The 22,614-nt window shown below is 36.6% G+C and overlaps 1 protein-coding gene across 9 annotated transcripts in view; it reads right to left on the bottom strand.

Moving 5' to 3' along the window:
- Window positions 1–22,614, bottom strand: part of MUSK (muscle associated receptor tyrosine kinase) — a 116,542-nt gene that overhangs the window by 71,335 nt on the left and 22,593 nt on the right. For all 9 annotated transcript variants that reach the window (XM_046644929.1, XM_046645007.1, XM_046644845.1 and 6 more), the window contains 4 exons: window positions 13,545–13,671; window positions 12,666–12,817; window positions 9,386–9,513; window positions 7,943–8,084 (listed from right to left, as the gene is read on the bottom strand). In XM_046644929.1, the coding sequence (XP_046500885.1) occupies window positions 7,943–8,084; window positions 9,386–9,513; window positions 12,666–12,817; window positions 13,545–13,671 (549 nt within the window). The remainder of the gene's footprint in view (window positions 1–7,942; window positions 8,085–9,385; window positions 9,514–12,665; window positions 12,818–13,544; window positions 13,672–22,614) is intronic.

Here is a 22,614-nt window from a genome sequence, read left to right as displayed (position 1 = left end):
GAAAAAACTCTTAACAATGACCTCTCTGGCTATAATAGCAAGAAGAATTACATGATCATATTAAAAGTGTTTAATTTCTGTGTCGCAGTATTTATTAAACCCATTTTTTAAAGGGAGAATATGCCTCTGGTCAAAAACAGGAAAGTAAAATCAGAATCTTGCACTTCAGAGGTTATCTAAAGCCACAGGATGGCAGGATCTCCTTGAAAACTCCAGCCCTACTACTCACATCAGCACATTGCATTGTCGTTTCGCTCTGCCACCAAGGGTCTATCTTCCTATCCTTTAGAGTACTCAGGAGAAAACTGTTTCAGTAAAGATACATAATAGAAACAGTATGGACCATTCTTTGGATATGCACCATACCTAAATGAGAATATGAAGCAGATTGGAGAAACAGACAAGACTGTCTTTTGACTTAGAAGAGAATTCTTTCTACAGGGCACTGAAAAGTCACTTTGTCTCTCTTTTCAACCCAACAAAACTTAATAGGCAGCAAATATAATTGTTGGGGAGGAAAAGGCTATATGGAAGACCGAAAACGATGTTTTCACCTCTGTGAGGAACTAAGTAGAAATGATCTCAAGCAGAAGTTATATTTCTAGTTAAATATAAGGAAATCTTTATAAGCCAATATGATTGATTTATCTTTATCATTGTATATTTGTTCTCACATTTGGAGACAGCGATGGAATGATCTTAGCTAGAGGGCAGAAGCCACAAGCCAGATGTGATTGCCTTTAAGACAAGTCTCAATTTCAGAGATATTAAAATGCACAACAAAGAAACAAAAAAATCAGTCAATCGTGATTATATGAAACTGATGACTCTGAGATGCATCCCAGATATGGTAAAATATGAAAAAATGAACATCTTAGAACCTATGAAATGTGATATGGAGATCTCTCTGGCCCTCATCACATCCCACTATGAAGCCCATCCTAAGGCCCATTGTCACAGAGGTACCTGATTCAGGGGTTAAGATTTCCAAAGGAAGAGCCTCCAGAGTTGTGAGACTGATGGCTCTTTTCTGCATTCCAGGTGACTACGGAATTTGGGAAACCACAGAGGCTTCCCTGCCAATGTCAAATCAGTATACCTATATTATTCTCACCTAGCAGAGCTTCACTTTTCTATGGGAACTTACCTTTATTTTACCTTTGAATCAATTAACACCCAACCAAGTGTAGAAAATGTTCATTGAGAAATCAGAACCCAAATCAAATTTTAGTGTTGGATCCTCCAAGCCATTAGAGAATCAAATTCCAGGTTTCTACCCATAAGCAAGAAAGAAGAGTCAAAGGGGGAAAGAATCCACCAGCAGCTGCCGCTCTCTGAATCCCTTCACTTCCTGCTCTGTTTAGGTGGCTCCCTTACTTCCTCTCACAGGCCTCAAGCTTGCTGTCTTTGTGGACTGATTCCTTCCTAAGGAAATAGCAAGTTACACGTTCTGTTCATCAGGACCCACCCCCAACATTCTCCAGCCAATAGCCAAGTGTTGTAAATTTCTAATCAACGTAGAGATCAACTGCCTTTGACAAAACTTTTTTCATCTCTGATTCTGTTCTAGGGCAGAATGGAGGAAGAAAATTGCAAAAATAATATATCAAGCCAATAAACAGAAAGGTTGATGCTACTTTATCAAAATAGTTCAATATTTAGAAGAAATAATTTTTCCCAAAACATAAATGTATGTATTGATTCTTTCTAATTATAATTGTCTCTTCATAAAAGTTCAAAAAGTATAGAACTATATAAAGTATATGATAGAAGAAGTTAACCTCCCCATATACTCCTATAGGCAGAGATGATGACTATTAACAGTTCGGTATACTTAATATATAATATAGCATACTGTTAACTCACTTTTTCACTTATTAACACATTAACATTTGTAATGAGTTAATATTCATAAAGAAATGGAAAGTACCTTACACATGGTAAGCACTATATATGAACTTAGTAAATAAATGTAATAAATAATAATAAAAACAGCAAATAATTGTATAGTGTTTACTGTTTGCCTATATTAATTCATCTAATCATTGCAACACCCTAAGAGATAGGTGCTGTTTTTACCCCTATTTTAGAGATGAGGAAACTGAGTCTCGGCGATGGGAAACACACCCAAGTCACATGTATGGAGGACTTTTTTTTAATGCTTTTTGGTGAGGAGGATTGGCCCTTAGCTAACATCTGTTGCCAATCTTCTTATTTTTTCTCCCCAAAGTGCCAGTATATGGTTGTATATCCCAGTTGTAAGTCATTCTATTTCTTCTATGAGGGATGCTGCCACAGCATGGCTTGATGAGCATTGTGTAGGTCTGTGCCCAGGATCTGAACCAGCAAACTCCAGGCCACTGAAGCAGAGCGCACAAACTTAACTACTCAGCCACAGGGCTGGCCCAATATAGAGGATATCTTTAAAAGTTAGTACATAGAGATCGATCTTATTCTTTTGAATGACTGCATAGAATTTCATAGCATATTTTGTCAGTCTCCTATTAATGCAAATTTAAATTCTTTTAAAATTTTTGCTGTGATAAACAACTTTGTGATAATCTTGAACACAGACTTGTGTAAATAATTCCTTTAGATAAATTATCAGAAGTTAAATTATTGAGACAAATCTATACACATTTTAAGGTTTGATTTTTATTTTTTAAAACAAACCCACCTCCACTAGGCTTTAGCAAATTGTAAGAACAGAGGAAAATGCTGATTTCCCCATATCCTCTCCATTGTTGTCATTCTAATTCTTGTCCTTCATAAGCAAGAACCTCTGCTTTTCCTCAATATTTTAAAATCATCTTTTTGTTTCTGGTATTCATTATGATGCGTCTGATGTGAAATTATTTCTTTGTCTGCTCTTTGTATTTATTGATTGGGACTCTCACTTCTCATACTTGAAGATTTGTTTTTCTTCAGTTTTGGCAAGTTCTCATTCATTATACTTTTGAGTATAGCCTCTCACATTTTCTCTATTCTCTCTGTAACTTATATCCTTAGTTATTTCTGAAATTCAATTTCATATTTCTCATCTCTTTTGTCTCTCTGCACCGAATTCTAAACTCTGAAGAGCTAACTTCAAATGTGTGGATTATCTCTTTATCTCTAGGATACCATTACTCATCCATTGAATTTTAATTTCAATCATTATATTTTTCATTTACTAAGATTATATTTAATTTTTTTTACCTGAACTGCCTTTCTTCTTCCTAGTGTATTTTTCTTTGTTTTTGTGTTCCTCCTTTTGTGTCTTTAATTAGTTTAAACATATTTATTTTAGAATCTCCATTATATTGTGTTATTAAATGAATTTCCTGGGGTTTTAATCCCTTTGCGTATTGTGTCAACTAACTCTCACTCAGGGCAGGTTGTTTCCTGTGGACGCTGTAATTTTGCATTGTGAATTCATCCTCAGGGTGGCTTTATCTATGAAAATCTTATGTAACATGGGTAAGGTATTTCTTTTTTGTTGTTATTAAATTTTTGGCCTGGTATCAATGGCGGTGCTGGCAGTATGAATTCAAAATGAAACCTATATGACATATAGTCCTGAGTGTCAAATATTCATTCATAAGAAGACTTGGTTTTTCTTCTTATGAAAATACAGACAATTCTCTGCACTGTCTTTCTGTGCCAGTGGATGGAATTTTTCTGGCCCATCTTTTCACCTCTGTGATTCTCAGCTTTATACAAGGGTCTCAGTGCTAACCTCCACTTCACAGGGGGCCAACCTCTGTCTCCTGTTCCTTGAAGAGTCTTAAATCCCATCTTCTAGGTTATAGAGACAGGCACTTCTTTCACTACCTCCAGGACAGTGCAGAACCAGCTCATGAGCTTCTTGCTCTGTTTTTTCAATTCCTATTTATTCCCAGCCTCTGGATATTTACATTTTATTCTTATGAATTATACAACTAACCCAGCATTTCTGGGTATTTGTAGTAGGAAGATTTTCACATTATCTTGTCTGTCATATGGCTGGAGCTGTAAGTGTTTCATCTCAGGTTTGTGTATTTGGTACATAAAGATTCCATGATCCATCACTTCAACCATTCTCTTGCAATATTCTCAAATCCTTCATCTTATTTTTCTTTCTGGCGAGACTCCAATGCTTATATTTTGCCTTTGGATTTAGCTTTCTACTTCTTCTGGACTTATGCCTGCACTGCTGAGCAATCTTGGGGATAAAACCTTGCAACTATGCAAATTGATGCCACTCCATATTTACAGTCCCCTTCTCTACTGAAACCTTAAAGTTGCCTGGCAATCCTAGTTTCCCTTGTCAGTCATCTCTCCCATTCCCCACAGCTATTTTAAAACCTTTCCATTCTCCTCACCCTTTCGCCCCCCTCCCCCCCTTTACAGAAGTATTTTCAGAAGATAACCTTACTTTCTGCTTCCTAGAGGAAATAGAGACCATCAGAACAGACCTTTCTTAAATGCCATGCACCACACTTATGAACTCATTTATACCGGAATGCCCCCCTTTTTCTCCTTTCTTCCTATCACAGGAAGGAAGTTTCCTCTTCCTGTGTAAGTGGAGTGCTCATATAATTTATCATCGAAGGCTGGATCCTTTTGGAAGTAAAAGAAGAACTCTATTAATAATTATTCCAGGATAACAGGTGTAAACCAGAACTGTCCTGGGCAAACCGGGACATGCGGTCACCCTCTATAAAGTTTATTGCTCCACTTGTCCCCTGAATACATCCCTTTTGCTCCTCAAGTGCCATGTTCCCTTGAATAGTCCCCCTCTCTTTCGTATGTTCAAACTTTCCTTCTCTCTGGGCTCCTTCTTAACATTTTCAATTTTTTAAAAAACATTTCGATCTTTTTGAAAGAGAATTCTTACAAAGCAACACTACCTATATGCCACATATTACTCTAGCTACTGCTCAATTTTTTGCCTCTTCCCTTTTCTCTTCCAAATTTATTGAAAAATTTGTCTAAACTCACAGCCTCTTTTTTTTCCAGCTCCCATTCCCCATCATTTGCAGGATTCTGGCTTCTTCCCTCATTCCCATTCTGACACTACTCTTGACAATGTCACCCATGATTACCTTGTTCTTTAATGGAACAGACGGCATTCAGCGTTACTGAATTTCTTAGACACTTCTATCTCTGTGGCCTGGAGTGAGCTAGTTATCACTTCTGTCCCTCGGTTTCCTAAAATGGCACAATGATAGGGCCTTCCTCACTGACTGTTAGTGAGGATTAAATAAAATAATACATGTAAAGCATTTAGCATTTTAAAATGTCAGCCATCCCATTGTTCATCTTTTTAGTAAGACATCCATATTTGACTATGCTTGAGTTGGGTGGTTCCATCAGTAACGCTGTGTGTCACTGTTTGAACCTTTTAAGACAAGACAGAAGGGCAGAATATCTTTCCATGGCCATTCCAGAGATCCAGCAGCCTGAGGGTGACATTCTAGAAAGGGAGTTTTACTTCTGTGTTGAAAGGTCTTTCTTTCACAGTTGTTATGGCAGCTAAGATTTAGTGAACATGCTGTACCAAATCCATGGCCTGGCATGCCGATCCTCATTAGAAGCTGGCAGTGGCAGACAAAGCCCTGTCTTTTCCTGGCATACCCATTTGGGCGAGAAATGTAGCCCAGCGTCAAATGGCACTTCTGGAGTTCTCTTTCTAATTTGCTCACAGAGTTACTGACACAATGTGTAACAAATACTTATCTACCCCAACTGACTACTACCCAGCCTCATCCTCCCTTCACCATTGCCAAGCTATCAGCCATTTGTAGGCACTTTGGGGGTTCTTCCAATTGCTTCTCAGTTGCTTTTTCGCCTGTTCTGCGTTGTAGGTTGAGTTGGCCCTTCCTTTAAATAGATCATGTCTACATTTCCTCTTGTGGAAATTCCTCAACTATTTCTTTCAGTGGAAGCCAACCTTTCAGAGCTTTAAGAGCCAAGACAGATTTGCTGCAATTTTTATGTTCTAATAGTAATAATTATAGTTCATGCCACTTATTAAATAGTTGTTATGTACCAGCAGCGGTGCAAAGCATGTCACGTATTTTCATGTATCTTGGCTACTTTAGCAGAGATTGGAATGGGGTAGAAACAGACATGTGTGCTAAAATGATCATCTTACCTACTGTTAGAGTGACTTTAGAGGATATTATGAGCTCTCAATACCAGCTAGTTTAATAAAGCCTCTAGCACATATTAACTGTTAAAGCAATGAATATCACCATTGAAATGTTAGGAAGAAAGACAACATTCAGTTTTACTGACAGGCGTGATACAAAATTAAATCGCAGGGCAAGACCAATTGTAATTGGACTCCAACTAATTGAGATTTGTAATAATTTTCTTTAGGCCAAAACTAAAGCAGATCATTTCAATATCTGATGACAGTGACCTGAACAATCAGTGATATATATTATAATATAGAGGCTCTAGAAGAGGAGAATCTTTATGATATTACATACAAATTGATAACATTAATTCTGTATCATTCCACATATAGTTCAAGGAAACACTAAATCCAAGAAGATCTTCAATGTGTCTGAGTGGGTTTGTATGTTTATTTATTTTTCATTGAATAATTCACATCAACTGGTTGTCGCATACTGAGCTTTAAATAGCATGGATAACTTGGAAGACATTAAATTATAGCAACTATGCTGAAAATACATCTTTTGTACATCTGACAGGTACTATTCCCACCAACCTCATTCTTTCCCATGAAAAGTTAATGGATATTTTATGAGCAATTGATGCAACGACATAATAAAAATATGTTCCTTCAACTAGAAGCAAATGTTGAAATTGAGATCATTAAAGCTGTGAGTGGAAGGTCTAGCTAGGAAATAAAAATAATCTTAAAGGAGCTAATACAAAACTGTATGATTGAGAAGGAAGAGATATGGGAAAAGATAGATTTTGGCCTAATGGGAGTAGGATGGAATCAAAGTAAGCTCTGGTGAACCCTTGAAGTCTTCCCTGATTGAACTACAATTTGTGCCAGTGGGCGATAGTCTGATCGCTTTATCAATCAGATAAGAGAAAAGCAGAAAAATAGGTAATTATTCTTATAGTCAATATTTATTGATGTTTACAAAGAGCCAGACACTCTGCTAAACCTATCAACACCTCACCTCATTGAATACTCACAACAAACCCCACTTTACAGATGAGAAAACTGAGAGCCAGAAAGGTAAATTCTACAGCTTGTAACAGGAAGAGCTGGGAAGAGTTATGTACTTAGTGTGATTAGCTAGCACAGGCATGCTGGTACTTTCTATTTTTAAGCAAAATGTGATGTAATTTTAGGTCGAGAAGGATCCGATGACCTAATGGACAGAACCAGCCCTATCTGAGTTCTGATTTCCCAGTGAAGATCTTCCACAACTAGTTGTTGCATTGGTTAGCTTTAAAAGAACATTTTAAAAAGTGAAAACTATTTTGACACTGTAACTCATAGAACTAGGACCATTTTTGGTTATACATTTTGGGTCAGTGTTTTATTTTTCTCAAGCTTTGTGATAGAATACAATCTGAAAAAAAAGGTGCTTTTTCTCTTTCGATATCTTTTAAAAAGTCGTCTATACACTGTAAAAGATAGGATGAGTGTTTTCAAATTTATAAACAAAGGAGAATTTTCCAAGCCAGGCAGAAGTTCTAAAATGGTGTCCTACTGTTTTAGTATTATAGTGAGTTTATCTGTTTTGGTCAAAATTACCAGTGATTGTGGGCAATGGAGTGGGATGGAGTAAGACCTATTACACTAGCGAAAATTTCTTTATCTTTTCAGTTTGACTTTTCCTAGTTTTGACCTCAGCGTCTAGTATCTGGAACAGTTGAGGGAACGGGACTACCTACCACTCTGTTTCTGCCAGCTGAAGTGCAGCCTTCACAGTAGAACGTGAGGCCCTCTGATAACACGATAATGGGAAGCACTGCAGTTCCTTACCCTCAACTTCCAGCTTCACCAATTTGGAATATGCCGTCCCGAGGCTGTTTTTTGCCACACATCGATAATGTCCTGCATCTTCCTTTTGCACATTATGAATCCTTAAACTCCCAGATTCAAGAACTGCAATGCGGGCATTTTCCTGCCAGGGATACGGACAAGAATTTTAAAACATCCATGGCTTTATCAAGGACACAGTTGCCATATCTCATCACGTCATCATCATCGCTGTTATCAAAAATATCATTTAAACACTTATTTGCCATTTATTATGTGTAACGTACAATATTAAATGAGACAGTACAAGATTACCTAAATTAATTTTAACAATGATCCCATAAGATATAGTTTATTTTTATTTCCTTTCATCACACATAGACACCAAGGCTTATTTCATTTCCCAAGTCACACCCAAGTCTGTTGATTAAAAGCATTGCTTTTAACTACCATATTTACTACATATCCAAATGGTATCCTTAGGGGAATATATGTCCTTTAAAAAATTGGAAAATTCTACTAATGATACAAAAACTGGTCTTTGAAATGAAAATATTACATTGATTTTCTTTTTTGGGAGTCCAAATTCGGTATCATACAAAGAGCCACACTTATTTTTATTGTAGGAAGAGCACCAATATTTATGCCAAAGGAAAGCCAGAGAATTATATAGGTTACCATAAAAAATTTAATGTAAAACAAAGCTAATCAATTTTATACTTCCTTTCAATTAATTGACATATATCAACACCTATGTATTCTCCATGGAATGTTCTGAGCATCGTAAGATCAAAAGCATAATATCTGTGACCTCATTGAGTTCACAGTTAGGAGATGACACAAGGATGGAAAAAGGCAATGATGGTACAGTGTAATAATTTATTGATAAGTGTAGGCATAAGATATAAAAGCAGTACAAAATAGGCAGGTGAATAATACATTTTTAATTTGACTACTCTTTGTGATTGAAGTATCTGTCAACGTGTGTCTTCACCAGTCTTGAATCTTCATGTTCTACCATCACTCCAGTGTTCTCATTCTTTTTCTTTTAAACCTCATCTCTCTCTCTCCTCCCAGAAACTGTCTAGTCTAAGACCTGGATTTTAGTTCTATCTTTTTTATCCCTTAAGTCTCAAAGATTCCATGTTAAAAAATAAATGATTCGACTAACCAACCAACCAACAAAAAAGACTCTAGCTTTGCTCTGCCTCTTTTTTATCCCTAAAAAGGACTACTAGTTCCCATCTCTTTTTTTCCTTAGCCAGCCCCAACTGGAATGCCTTACAGTTTGTGTATATGGGAACAGAAATATTTAAGTTTGGTTGAAACATTATGTATGGAAAAACATTTATACTGGAAAATTGTAATCGTGTTACTGAGTTTACAAAGGATTGTTGTATTTGAAAACATGTTGTATATACATGTTTTAACATAATAATCACTTACCCTGAGTGCATGGTCCCCCTTAATCCACGTCACTGATGGTTTGGGATTGCCCATTGTAGTACATGGTAGAACTGCCTTTAATCCTTCTGTTATCTTTACATTTATGGGAGGACGAGTTATTTTAGGTTCTAAAGGGAAATAAGAATTCAGAATTAAAAAGGCAATATGGCTGTACTAAACTTAGAGTTTCTAACCTCCTATTTAATTCTAAATATTCACTTTAAGAATAATTTGTTACATTACAAAATTCTCCAAATTTTAAGGTTAATTTTTAGTGCATATCAAAAGAAATCATTTTTTAAAAGTTTAGGTTATCTCTCTTTTATTAGTATCTTATTTGAAAACACAAATTCATGAAACAGGAGTTTGAAGTTGTAGTATTTTTTGTGTTAAAAATAGTTAAAAAGTTGATTAAAATAAGCTGTCACCAAAACAATTCATTATTTAATTCATACCAACAGACATGAAAACATTTGAAAAGACATTTTTAATATAAATTTATATTTTTAATATAATTCTGAGTTATGACCTATTATCCCTTTAGTTTCTATCTAAAATTGACTATTAAATTTAATGGTTAAAAATTAGAAACATTTATCCCATAGAAAGTAAATCAGATATTATTATATAAGTAATCAGAGAAATTCTAGTCATACAATTTAGGGTATCTGCACTCTGCAAAGCAAACTTGGGTAATTTACTGTTCTGTAAAACACTTAATTCTTTCAGAACAAGTAGTTTATGTCAATTTTATTCTCCAATGTTAAACTTTCAGAGGAAGAAGTTATTAAATCCAATGTATAGAAGAATTGACAAGTTCAGGATGCCAGTTATTTTACTACTTAAAACATTCATAAAATAATGCAAACTACATTTATTTCCGTAGTAATCTTACATTACAGATACAAAACAGAAGACTGTCTTTGCAGGAGAGACTACCGAGAAGAAGATGCATTTCATTTCTTTCAGGTCATGTGCCATAATCAATTTGTTACTTTGACAGAAAAGTGCATGCAATAATGACTCTTTTCCTTCTACTTTAATTGTGTGTGTGTGGGAGGGGGTGGTTTGGTGGTGGTTGTAAGTGGCATTTGCAAAGACTCATGGTCTATTGATATTTAATAGAGGAATTTACTGTCATATAGAGTTGGTATGATCCTACATTGCAGCAAAAATACAAGATAGGCTTAAATAGGTTATTGGAAAACATCAACTTAGTCACTTTGCCTGCTATCTAAAGCATACAGCTCTTCTTCTAATCAACAACAGTGAATTCCTACATTTAGATAATGGCCAGGCACCTCAATTGTGAGTTGGGTTGTCATATAGCCAGCAGCTGATATACTTATCAGGAGTTGATATACTTATGACATAGTCAAAGAGAGTGTTATCAATTCCTTTCGTTGAGTTCCCTGTGCTGATCCCTATGGCAAACATGAGTCATAGATAATATCTTAGGCAGAAAACCTTTGTTAAAGCAAATAACTTCTATCTTCTCAGTGAAATACAGGTCTTAGTCACCTCTTGGAGGAGAGGTGAGGGGAACCCTTGTGGGAAATTGAATACAAAGTAAACTAGGAGTGAATTGAGTATTGATGTGGAGTCATGGATTCCCCACACTAAGGGAACCTGATTCAGGTGGAGCCATGAGCACTGACTCATGAGAACTGGTCACCTTGCTGGAGCAAGATACTGAGAGTATCTTGCTATGCCAGCATTGAGTCCTTAGTTGATGGACCATAAAGAAGTTGGGGGAGGGAGCTCCTGGGGGAGATCCTAAGGTAGTTGGAGTGACAATGGAGGTGGGGACCTTAGGGGCCTCAGGAAGCAACTCTTCAACAAGTAGTGCAGAAGCATTGCAAAATTTTAACAACTAAAAGAGCCACACCAGTGTATACCTACATGAAAGGGAGAGCTTTCCTAAGGAGAGGGTGGAAAAAAGAAGAAAAGAGAACATGACCATGTTGGTGATGGTTTGTAGTGGGAATTTTTGTGAGAGAGTGAGACAACCAGACTGTTCTTAGCTGAGAAAGAGATAGATGGAGTTTGTGCCTTCTATTTGGAGGCAAATCGTGAGTGCAGGAAACTGCTCCCTTCATCGGACAGAACTAGAAATAGAAGTGTTGATGATCACAGTGTGACATACTGGAGGTTTTTTAAATACAGTCTATTTCCTGGGGCTGACAGGTCATTGATCGAGTAGGCTGATAAAGAGTTAAGGCAAATGTAACTGGACTTGTGGAGGTCAAGGAATTATAAGGATGAAGTGGCTAGGGGTTCTGTTTCACAGCTGTTAAAATCCCTTAGGATAACGGCAGGAGTCGTGGTGGATAGAAGACAGTGAGTCTGGAATCAGAGACTTTGATAAACATGAGGTAGTGCCTGGAAGTGAGTAGATGACTTGATGAACAGAGTTAGAGGAGAGAATGGTCAGAATGGCATAAGCCCTCATGAGAGGAAAGATTTTGTTCAGGAATACAAAATACAATGGTTTAAAAACAGCAAGAAGGCCTAGGAGATCAGCCATGACTACTTGTCAGCCTTGTAGACATGAAGTGGGGAAAAATAAACAGCTTTCATTTAAGGAGAAAAGTCACTCAAGTTTGAAAATTTGCTCAAGAAAATTGAGTTTGATATAAGGCAAAAGGGTAGAAGAAGTGCCTGCAAAGAGGTTAAAGTTAAAAAAGATGTTTGGTGGCTGGCCCGGTGACCCAGTGGTTAAGTTTGAGCACTCCACTCCAGCGGCCCGGGGTTTGCCAGTTCGAATCCCGGGTGTGGGCATACACACTGCACACTGCTCATCAAGACATGCTGTGGCAGCAACCCACATACAAAATAGAGGAGGACTGGCATGGATGTTAGCTCAGAGATAATCTTCCTCAAAGCAAAAAGAGGAAGATTGGCAACAGATGTTAGCTATGGGTCAATCTTCCTCACCAAAAAAAAAAAAAGGATGTTTGGTTGTAATGGAACACTTTTAAAGGCACAGGGTAAAGATTTTAGAGGGAGCTTCCCTGGTGAGAGAAGTCAGGGTGGAGCAAATAAAAAGCTGCATAAAGGCAAGAAAATGGAGAGGATAGAGAACTAAGAAGCTTGCCTTTAGGGCGGTGGTTGATGGCAGGAATAAGAGGGGTCGCATTAACTGCCTCAAGCTTGTGTTTTGAACTTGAACTTGTCTCACTGCTGAACCTCCAGATATGAGGGAGTCTCTATTTACTGCCTGCTTCAAAGTGGACCAAGTTAACTTTAGAATCAATAGATGCTTCTCTTTCTCACTCACTCATCTTCACTTGCAGGGCTCCACAACTCTCAGCAGCTCCTCCCACACCATTGTTGGCTATGCAGCAGTAGATGCCATCATCGCTGTCTTCCACACTCAGGATGGTGAGGAGCTGTCCGTTCTCCCGAATGCTGTACCGGGTATCAAAGAGCCTGCAGGTCACGGAGGAAAATGGCAGGTTAGGGCTCATCTATGACTTTTTGGCTATAACTAACTGATCAAACAGATGATTGTTAATAGAAGAAGTAGATTATAGGTAAGAGGAAACTTGAATGAGTTCTGCATAATAGAATAACCTTATTTGATAATATAAAGCTAATGTCATATTCTAATTTTTCCTAGGCTCCAATAGTCAAAGCACCACTGAGTCCTCCAAAAATGGTTTCAAAAGATAATGTCTACTGATAAGACCAAACATAAAGTTTAAAGAAAGCATATTATTACTAAGATGTATGAGTCTTCTTTTAGTTACTGGGAAGTAGCAGCTGGATAATGAACACACACACACATAAATGTGACTAGCAGAAAGGGTTAAGTACTTACAGAAGTAACCAACAATTAACTGAGTATTTGTTCATTCATTAAACAAATATTTGTTGAATGCCTAACAAGTGCCAGGCTTGGTTCTAGTTCTTTGGGATACAAAAGGAAGCAAATAGCCCTGACTTCTCCACGTCAATTAAATCACTGTGTTGCTTTGGGCAATTCTTTTAACCTCACTGTAGTTCAGATCCTACATTTATGAAATGAGGAAATTTGCATTTTACATATTATAGAAGGTGAACTTTAGTACCGCCAAGAACTATGGTTGCATTTATGTCAAAGATAAATCACAAGGCAAATGTGGGCATTCGTATCAGAAAAAGGCAGAATACTTACTTAATGAGAATTTTATTTTTAGTCCAGGAAATTTCAGGCTGGGGATAGGATTCCACTGCACACATGAAAGTAGCCACTTCTTCAACTAAGGCATCCACTGTTTCAAGAGGAGTGGTGATGACAGGAGCTGAAAGGAGAGGACAAATAAAATGAGAACATACTAGAATGCTGTTTACTAACCCTTCTGTAAGCAGTCAGAGGCCACTGCATACCTGAATGAGAATTGTATTTCCCCACAGCATAATAAATTTGCCAAAAGGAAGGAAGATTTTATTTAGAGAATTTTGCTTCTACTTCCAAACTAGGCATTTGAAAATCAAAAAAGAAGAGTCTCGGGAGAATAGGACTTAGAATTTATAGTATATGAATAGGGGCACATCCAGGCTTTGTGAAGCCCAAAGTTATATAATTTGGATGCCCTCTTTAAGGAAAAATATATAAAATTATGAATACAAACTGTCTGTGGCCACTCCAACATCAATCAACTTGAAAGGAGGTGTGATTGAAGGGAAGTTAGAGTGGAAAGAGACAGAAATCTTAACAATTGTTGTTTAAAAACAATTTTTCCCAAAGTTCATAAAAATACATTTTCATACGAATACATTGCTAGAGTCTGCTGAGGGTTTTAGAAAGGGATCCTGCAATTAAGAGACTTTGAAGCTTAAGCTTCATCAGATTTATAGAGAATTCATATCTGCATATGAGTAGAGTAGAAAAAGACTCAATAATAAAAAGATAAATAACCCCAATTAAAAAGTGGGCAAAGGATCTGAATAGACATTTCTCCCAGGAATGTATACAAATGACCAACAAGCACATGAAAAGACGCCCACCATCATTAGCCATTAAGGAAATGCAAATCAAAACTACAATAAGATACCATTTAATACCCCTAGAATAGCTATAATCAAAAAGAAAGATAATAGCAAATGTTGGCGAGGATGTGGAGGAATTAGAACCTTTGTGTATTGCTGGTGGAAAAGTAAACTGGTTCAGTCACTGTGGAAAACAGTATGGTGGTTCCTCAAAAAATTAAACATAGTATTACCATAAAATCCAGAAATTCCACTTCTGGGTATATACTCCCAAAAGAATTGAAAGCGGGGACTCAAATGTATATTTGTACCCTCATGATCACAGGAGCATTATTCGCAAGAACTTAAAGGTGGAAGGAACCCAAGTGTCTGCCAATAGATTAACAGATAAACCAAATGTAGTTTGTCTATACAATGGAGTATTATTTAACAATGAAAAGAAATGAGGTACCAATACATGCTACAACATGGATGAAACTTGGAAACAGTAAGTTAACTGGAAGAAGCCAGACACAAAGACAACATATTGTACAATTCCATTTGTATGAAATGTCCAAAATAGGCAAATCTATAAAGGCAGGAAATACATTAGTGATTGCCTAGGGCTGGGGGACAGGATGAAGGGATGAGAAGGTGACAGATGGCTAAGGGGTATAGGATTTCTTTTAGGTGTAATGAAAATGTTCTAAAATAGATTATGATGATGAACGCACAACTCTGTGAACTGTACACCTTGAATGGGTAAAGTGCATGGTATGTGAATTATATCTCTGCAAAGCTGGATTTGTGTATGTGTTTTACAAAAAGAAAGACAACAGGAGGAGAGGCTGTAGACGTGGTCTCTTTTCTCCTTCCTCGCCTCTCCCCCATGAAATGAGGGTCACCTGGATTGGAAAAATTGGGGAGGAAAAAAAGAAGTTAAGAAGGGTGGGAGTGTATTGGTAGTGGGATACACCCCTCTTCAATGCTTCAGGAAACCTGAGAATCCCACCAAAACAAAGGAGTAGGGTCCTGGTGACCTCAAGGGCTAGATGATGTGGGAAAGAATGTGCCAGCACCTGTATTTGGGTGAGTCTGGAAATCTACCCTATTGCACAGTCTGATTTAAAATAATTTTCATCATCACCACTTTATCATTATTATTATTTATTATTATTATTTTTTTGGTGAGCAAAATTGGCCCTGAGCTAACATCTGTTGCCAGTCTTCCTCTTTTGGCTGAAGAAGATTGGCCCAGAGCTAACATCTGTGCTCACCTTCCTCTATTTTGTGTATGGGATGCCACCACAGCATGGCTTGATAAGCTGTGTATAGGTCTGCGCCTGGGATCTGAATCTGCAAACCCTGGGCAGCTGAAGTGGAGCACACGAACTTAACCACTATGCCACCAGGCTGACCACTCATTATTATTATTTATCAGATGTTTATTTACTATTTTCCCTGTAGCAGGCACTGTGTTGATGTGAAGCAAAAAGATGCATAACACACATCTCTGCCTCCTAAAGGCCCACAATCTAGGTGATAAGGTAGGATAGACACACAAAATGATCAGCTGTGATAATAAGTTATGCCTGCTATCCTGGTATAACTATTAATAGGGCCCCTTATGCTCCAAAAAATACCTTAGTTTGGACAGTAAAGGATATGGTCATTTTAGTTAAAATGCAAGGCTCATAGAAAAGCCAAGTAAGCAAAGTGAACAATATCTCAGATGTGGAGTAAGTGGTGACAGCCTCATGAAACACTTCAAACAAACTGACACATGGGCCATAAAAGATGCATCTACTGCCTAAACAAACCTTATTTTTTCAGTAAACGCATCAGCTGAGAGTGAAAGAAAATGGTGGTTGAGAGTGTTCCACTTATTCCATATCTCCCTTGTTAGTGTTATTCTTTTCTTAAGATCCGGTTTAAGCATCATCTCCTCCCAATTTCTATGACTTGCCCGATAGAGTCAAATGCCCTTTTCCTTAACCTCAGGTTATCCTGTATATGTCACTCTTATAGCACTTGTCACACAGATGCTATTAAAATGATCTGTGTGTATCTTTGTCCCACACTCAATTATAAAAACCTTGAGCTTTGGGTCAGGGACCATATCTCAGACCTCTTTCAATTCTCAGGGCTAGCACATTGACTGATGTATTGTTTCAGTGAACCAGACTATATTTCTGAGGACTTTATAAAAGGTATATATTTTTTAAAAGGCTGAAGGAGAGTAGCTGAAATAAGACAGCAGAAATTTTAGGTAAAATGACATCTTATAAATAGGCATCAAGGCCACCCTTTTCCAACTTTCCCCTGAAATAACCATTAAAATATACAGAACGAAGTAGGAAGAAACAAGGATATGAAAGGTATTAAAGAATAGTTAAGAGGCATAGAGTATAGATTGACAGGCACTGATATACTTCTAATAGAATTTCCAGAAAAATAAAATAGAGAGAAAGCTGTTCATTTTTCAAAATTGAAAAAAAAAGCATAAATATTAAGATTGAAAATTCCCACCAAGTGCCAAGCCAGATAAAGAAAAATCAATTCATCCTTAAATACATTGGATTAAAACTACAGAAAATTAAAGATAAAAGAAAATCTTAAGACCTACCAGAAAGAAAGGATCAGTTACCTTAATAGGAATGCCAATTAGGCTGACCTGAGATTATTCAGATTGTTCAGCAACAATTGATACCAAAAGGCAATGGACCAACATCTTTAAAGGGCTGAGAGAAAAATAACTGTTATCCTGGAATTCTATAGTCAGCTTAGATAATCGTTTTGAAATGTAGACAAAATAAAGACACACAAATATTGAAAGTGTTTACCACTCTACCTTCTCTGAAACAGTCCCTAAAGAATATATACTCAGCAAGAAACAAATTTTTCCCAAAAGAAAGGGGTGAAGGACAAGGAACAATAGCAAGCACAGATGGTGGTAAAATATAATTGCAATTTTAACGCACTGTAGAATATTAAAAAAAACAAACCACTAATTTTTGTGTCTAAAAAAAGAGTGGAACTAAAATTCTAAATAAACAATTACAAGATGAAAATTCAGGGGAGAAGTTCAGCAGATAGTTAAAACATGTTAAGCTCTTTACTGTAAACAGGAAGATGACAGAAACGCTGAACATGGGGAGAAAAATATATGGTTAAACGCATATGTTAAAATTTTATTAATGGTCACCACTAAAAGAATAGATGAAGTCAAAACTTCCAAAGTAGTAGGAGAAAAAGAGGGTCTAGAGGTGAATCAATCAAAAAAAGAAGAAGGGGTCAGCCCTGTGGTGTAGCAATTACGTTCACACACTCCGCTTCGGCAGACCGGGGTTTGCTGGTTCAGATCCCAGGCATGGACCTAGGCACTGCTTATGAAGCCACGCTATGGGAGGTATCTCATGTATAAAATGGAAGAAGATTGGCACAGATGTTAGCTCAGGGCCAAGCTTCCTCAGCAGAAAAAAAAAAAGGAGGATTGGTGGTGGATGTTAGCTCAGGGCTAATCTTCCTCAAAAAAAAAGAAAAGAAAAAAAAGAAGAAGAAGCAGAAAAAGAAAAAAAAAGGAGGATAAATAAGCCAAGAAAAGGCGTGGTTAACAGAAGACGTAAAAGAATGGGGGAAGAAACATGCCCAAATAAATCAGAAATCACAATAAATGCCAATGGTGTAAACTGACCTATGAAAAGATAGACACTATCATACAGTATTAAAAACCACAAAAGACACACCTAAATAAATTACAACAGAAACGTTGGAAATAAAGAGAAGGGAAAATATATACAAAGTAAATACCATTCAAAATAAAGTGATAAAGCAATAAAGCACTACCAAGAAAAAATCGAATATAAGGTGATAAGCATTTATAGGATGAAGAGAAACATTACTTAATAATAAAAAGAACAATCCATCAGGAAGAGACAACAATCATGAGGCTTAATTATTTAAAAATATAGACTCAAAATAAATAAAAACAAAGCCAGAAGATATTACAATGAAGTAATAGGTTCCTAAATTTTTAAAGAAAATCACACACACACACGTATATGTCAGAGAGAGGGAAAATGGAAGAATGAACAAGTACCAAAATGTTAAAAGCATTTATCCCTAGAGGCGAGCATTCTGCATAATTTTTTTTTGTTTTGCTGTATCTTATAATGTTAAAAAATAATATATATTATCTCTATAATAGAAAAAGTTACAACAAATAAATCAGAATGTCACAGGAATGTTTATCTTCCAAAGAAATGGAAGCAAACTTGTAACTGATAAGAAAGTTTGAGAAAGTCAATCTCTTAAGAAAAAATTATGTATTTTCTAAACAACTAGTGAGTGAAATAAGCAATTGATTGTATAATTATGTAGAAATTAAGAGATAAAAACTAAAAATATTACATTAATTTTATGCGATGTAGGTTGTGATGAGCCCAAAGGTAAACCAATAATCTTGAATGCTTTCATTGTTTGAAAAGAAAGACTATTGAGCAACTAGGCATTGAGAGTCAATCTAGGACAGGGCTTGACTTCAAATTCCTGATCCCATCACTTTCCAGTTCCATAAAGTCACTTAACTAGTGCTTTGGCATCGTCAGCTGTAGATGGAATGATAATAAAACCACCACTTGTCATGAGGATTAGAAAAATGAATATACGTAAAGCATCTAAAATTGTCCTTGGCCCATAGGGAACACTATGTGTTATTTGATTCTGTAAGTTAGAAACAGAAACCTGAGCTGCTCAATGGTTCTCCTGGTCTCTGGATTACATGCAAATTTACCATTAATATTTACTCCTGGGACTCTATCCAAGGAAATAATCACAAAATGGAAAGGCACATAGATGACTTTCACTGCACCAAACAGATTAATTGTACTAAATTGTACTTATAGCATGAAAGTGGGAGAAGAGTTAGGCATGCGGTTTGGTCTTCCTAACCATGTTCTGCTAGAGCTTGCTTTTACCGGCTGGCAAGAGCAAGTGTTAATTTTTCAGGAATTTAGTGAGATAATTGTTAAATACAGCTATTGTTAAAAATTAAGTCATATAAATTTATAACTAAATAAATTATGTTAAAAACAATATAATAACACTAAAAATTTGTCATTTCCTAATGGTTGTACTGCATTTTACTAGTATCTGTGTTCTTGAGGTTATTCGCATCTAGTGAATCTGTATGGTAGAAACAGCATATAAAGGTGTGCTCCTGCACGTCTCTTCCCCATTCAGTGTTTGTTGTTACCTTGACATTGGCTGTGGTTGGAGTATTTACAGTACAGAAACAAACAAATGCAACAAATCAGGGCCTTTTTATTTTCTCAGAGAGGCAGATACGAAACATATACCAGCCACTCTTATCCAAACAGGATATTATTACACAGTTGCTTCAAATGGTATTTTGAAGTATTGATGATATAGAATACGCTCATGCTTTAGTGTTAAGTAAAAATGGAAGGCAGCAGAATTGTATAAACAATTTTATGATACCTTTTTATTAGGCTATATAGAAAAGAATGGAAGAAAATATACCAACATGTTAACAGTCCTGGATGTATGTGTGACTTTTTCTATTTTAAACTTTTGCATATTGTATGTTTTCCCAAAATCATTCTTAATCACCCTGTATTATTTTTATTTAAAAAATAAACTTTGTTCATTAGTTTCTTCTTACTTAATACACAGATGCAGAAGTGACAGAGTATTAATAGTATTAAATAATTAATATTAATACTATTAATATTACTTTTCCAATGAGGTGACACAAACTCTGTTGAGATCAGTTAAGATCAAGGGAGGAAATCTTAGAATGTCTTGACAAAATGGATGTGGAGAAATACACGAGGTGTTACTAAGTATCTTGTTGACACCTTCCCATGATGTTCAGTGGCACGAGAGTCTTGTGTGATGTTTGCCTCTGTTTTTAGCAATTTTGGTATCTAAAATTGATTAAGAACCTGCTATGGGTCACACGTTATAATTTTCATTCATTATCTCATTTACCACAACAAACATAAAGGCAGATATTATTATCATTCTCATCTGGAGATGAGGAATGGAGCTAAGAATGGTTAAATAACTTGTCTAAACACAACAAAAGTAGGAAGTGATAGAGCTGAACTTCAAGGTTAAGGTTGGTTTAAAGTTCCTATCTTTTAACTCTAAGTTATACCATGTCTTCAGTATAGTACTGGTTACAGACGGGGGAAAAAATAAGATTTACATCAATATCAATTTCTATAGGCAGAATATGGTTGGTTACATCCACTTTGCCTATATTCCAAAATTGTCCAAACAAATCTGCTTTCAAATTTTTACTGACACGCTCACATGGTTATATTTAATGATATTTGTTGGCTCAGCAGACTGTCTCTTGTTTACTTTCATTCTACTACCCAGCTTTCATCTCAGTCAGAGCCTGTTTAAGCTAGGGCACTATTTCTTCCCTCAATCCAAGGACCATAGGAATAACAAATACATGAAAATGAGCACAACGCTCTTCTGGACCAAAAGAGTAACTTGACTTGAATACCAGCTTCTTGAAGAGAAGGACATATTACCCTTTTTATGGGCTCTTGCACAGGCCATTGACATACCAACTTCTCATTGAATAGTTGCTGATCAACATGACCAAAGAATGGAGTAAACAAAGAAGTCAGGTGTAATTGCTCCTTTCTTTTTTAGTTAAATTAGGTTTCAGATTTGGAACATATTCACATTTTTCTAAAGTCATGAACATAGTATTGTTTTTTCAGTATGAGAAAATGCTTTGGTGTTGGAAATTTTTAAAATCCCCCAAAGAAAGAGGATACTCAGTGTTGGTCATTATTTGGCATCTCTTAGAAACTGACACATTTATTCTACTGGTGATGTAATGAAATATGTTAGTTTTTATAATGATGTCGTTGGAACTTGCAAGATTTGTTGATAATCTCAGTAATCACTTAATGCTGTATCTTTAATTCCTTGTCAGAGATCACAGTCTTGGTCTTTGCCTTTAGGAACGGCCCTGGGCATAGGCAGGTATGAGTTCTGGCTTAGCCTGTTAGAATTTCTGAAATTGTCTCTTCTGGGGGCATTCATTTGAGTAGGACATGATCTCATAGGGACCCATTTAAAATATGCCTGTGGTCCAGGAGTGATCATTTCACTGATCATTGACAATCACAGTACATAAGATTATGTGTTGAGCACCAGTAGGCACTTCATTTTAGGAAGAAACTGAGGATTATAAAGACTACATGGTCTCCCTAAGGACACACAGAAAGACGCTGGAGACCAGGAAAAAGAACTTGATCTTAACATTCTCTTCCAGGCCTTAAATGTGCTCATTTCACTTTCTTCATTATTCAACCTAGACTGCCTGGTATGTTGCCATATAAGCTCAACTCCCTTACTCTCTAGCCCATTAGCTGCACTGACCCCGGAAAGCTCTAATCCAACCAGCTGTCCCTGATGCTCCTATGTTCATATAGTATTGTTGGGTAAAGTGAAACAATGGTGCAGATCAGGGCCACTGTAAAGGTGCAGTCCCCAGCCCCAGTTGAGCCCTCAGCACGGCCCATCTAGTCCTTCTATATTCTCTGGTCCACTCCTTCTCTCATCTTCCTGAATGGGACCACTTCCTTTGGGTCCTCTACTCACTCCTCACTTGTCAGTTTTTGCTAGTGACCTCAAGTCCTATTTCACTGAGAAGTTGCCTATTTCGCCTTTGGAATTATGGTAGAAATCTTGACATTTCTGCTTCTTCTTTTTGTTCTGCAAGGTCAATAACATTTAACGCAACTGTGTTTTCGCCAAAATGCAATGAGTTACTCTTTCACTGCACGTCCATATAAAACATTCATCCAGGACTTGGTGTTCTGGATTTCAATGACAGCTGTGCTTGCTCTGACTTAGTCATATGTCAAACCTGTGAATCCTGTCCCTGTATACAAAACGATTTAAGAGGAAGTTACTCAAACATATCTAAAGATAAATCACTTAGACTCAGAAACTTCTAGGTATGGTAGTAAATGGAGAAATTTTAAAAGTGGAGTTTGGACAGGAGTTCTTTGTACATATTAAACAAATTCAGTGCTGCTTACATGAACTGCTATACTCCCACATAATTTAAATTCAACCATACACTTAATATTTCTCGATAAAGCAGTAAATGCTATTGAAGTACGGGGTTAAGGCAATTATTCAGTGAAACGTTGGCTGCTTTCATACATGATGGTTTGTAAAGTTCTCCTGCTTGTGGGTTATGACATTGAGCTTATCAT

This window comes from Equus quagga, chromosome 1 (assembly GCF_021613505.1).
Source record: "Equus quagga isolate Etosha38 chromosome 1, UCLA_HA_Equagga_1.0, whole genome shotgun sequence".
NCBI classification, from domain to species: Eukaryota; Metazoa; Chordata; class Mammalia; order Perissodactyla; family Equidae; genus Equus; species Equus quagga.
Note: the sequence above shows the minus strand (reverse complement) of the source record. Positions and strands in the feature narration are given on the sequence as shown.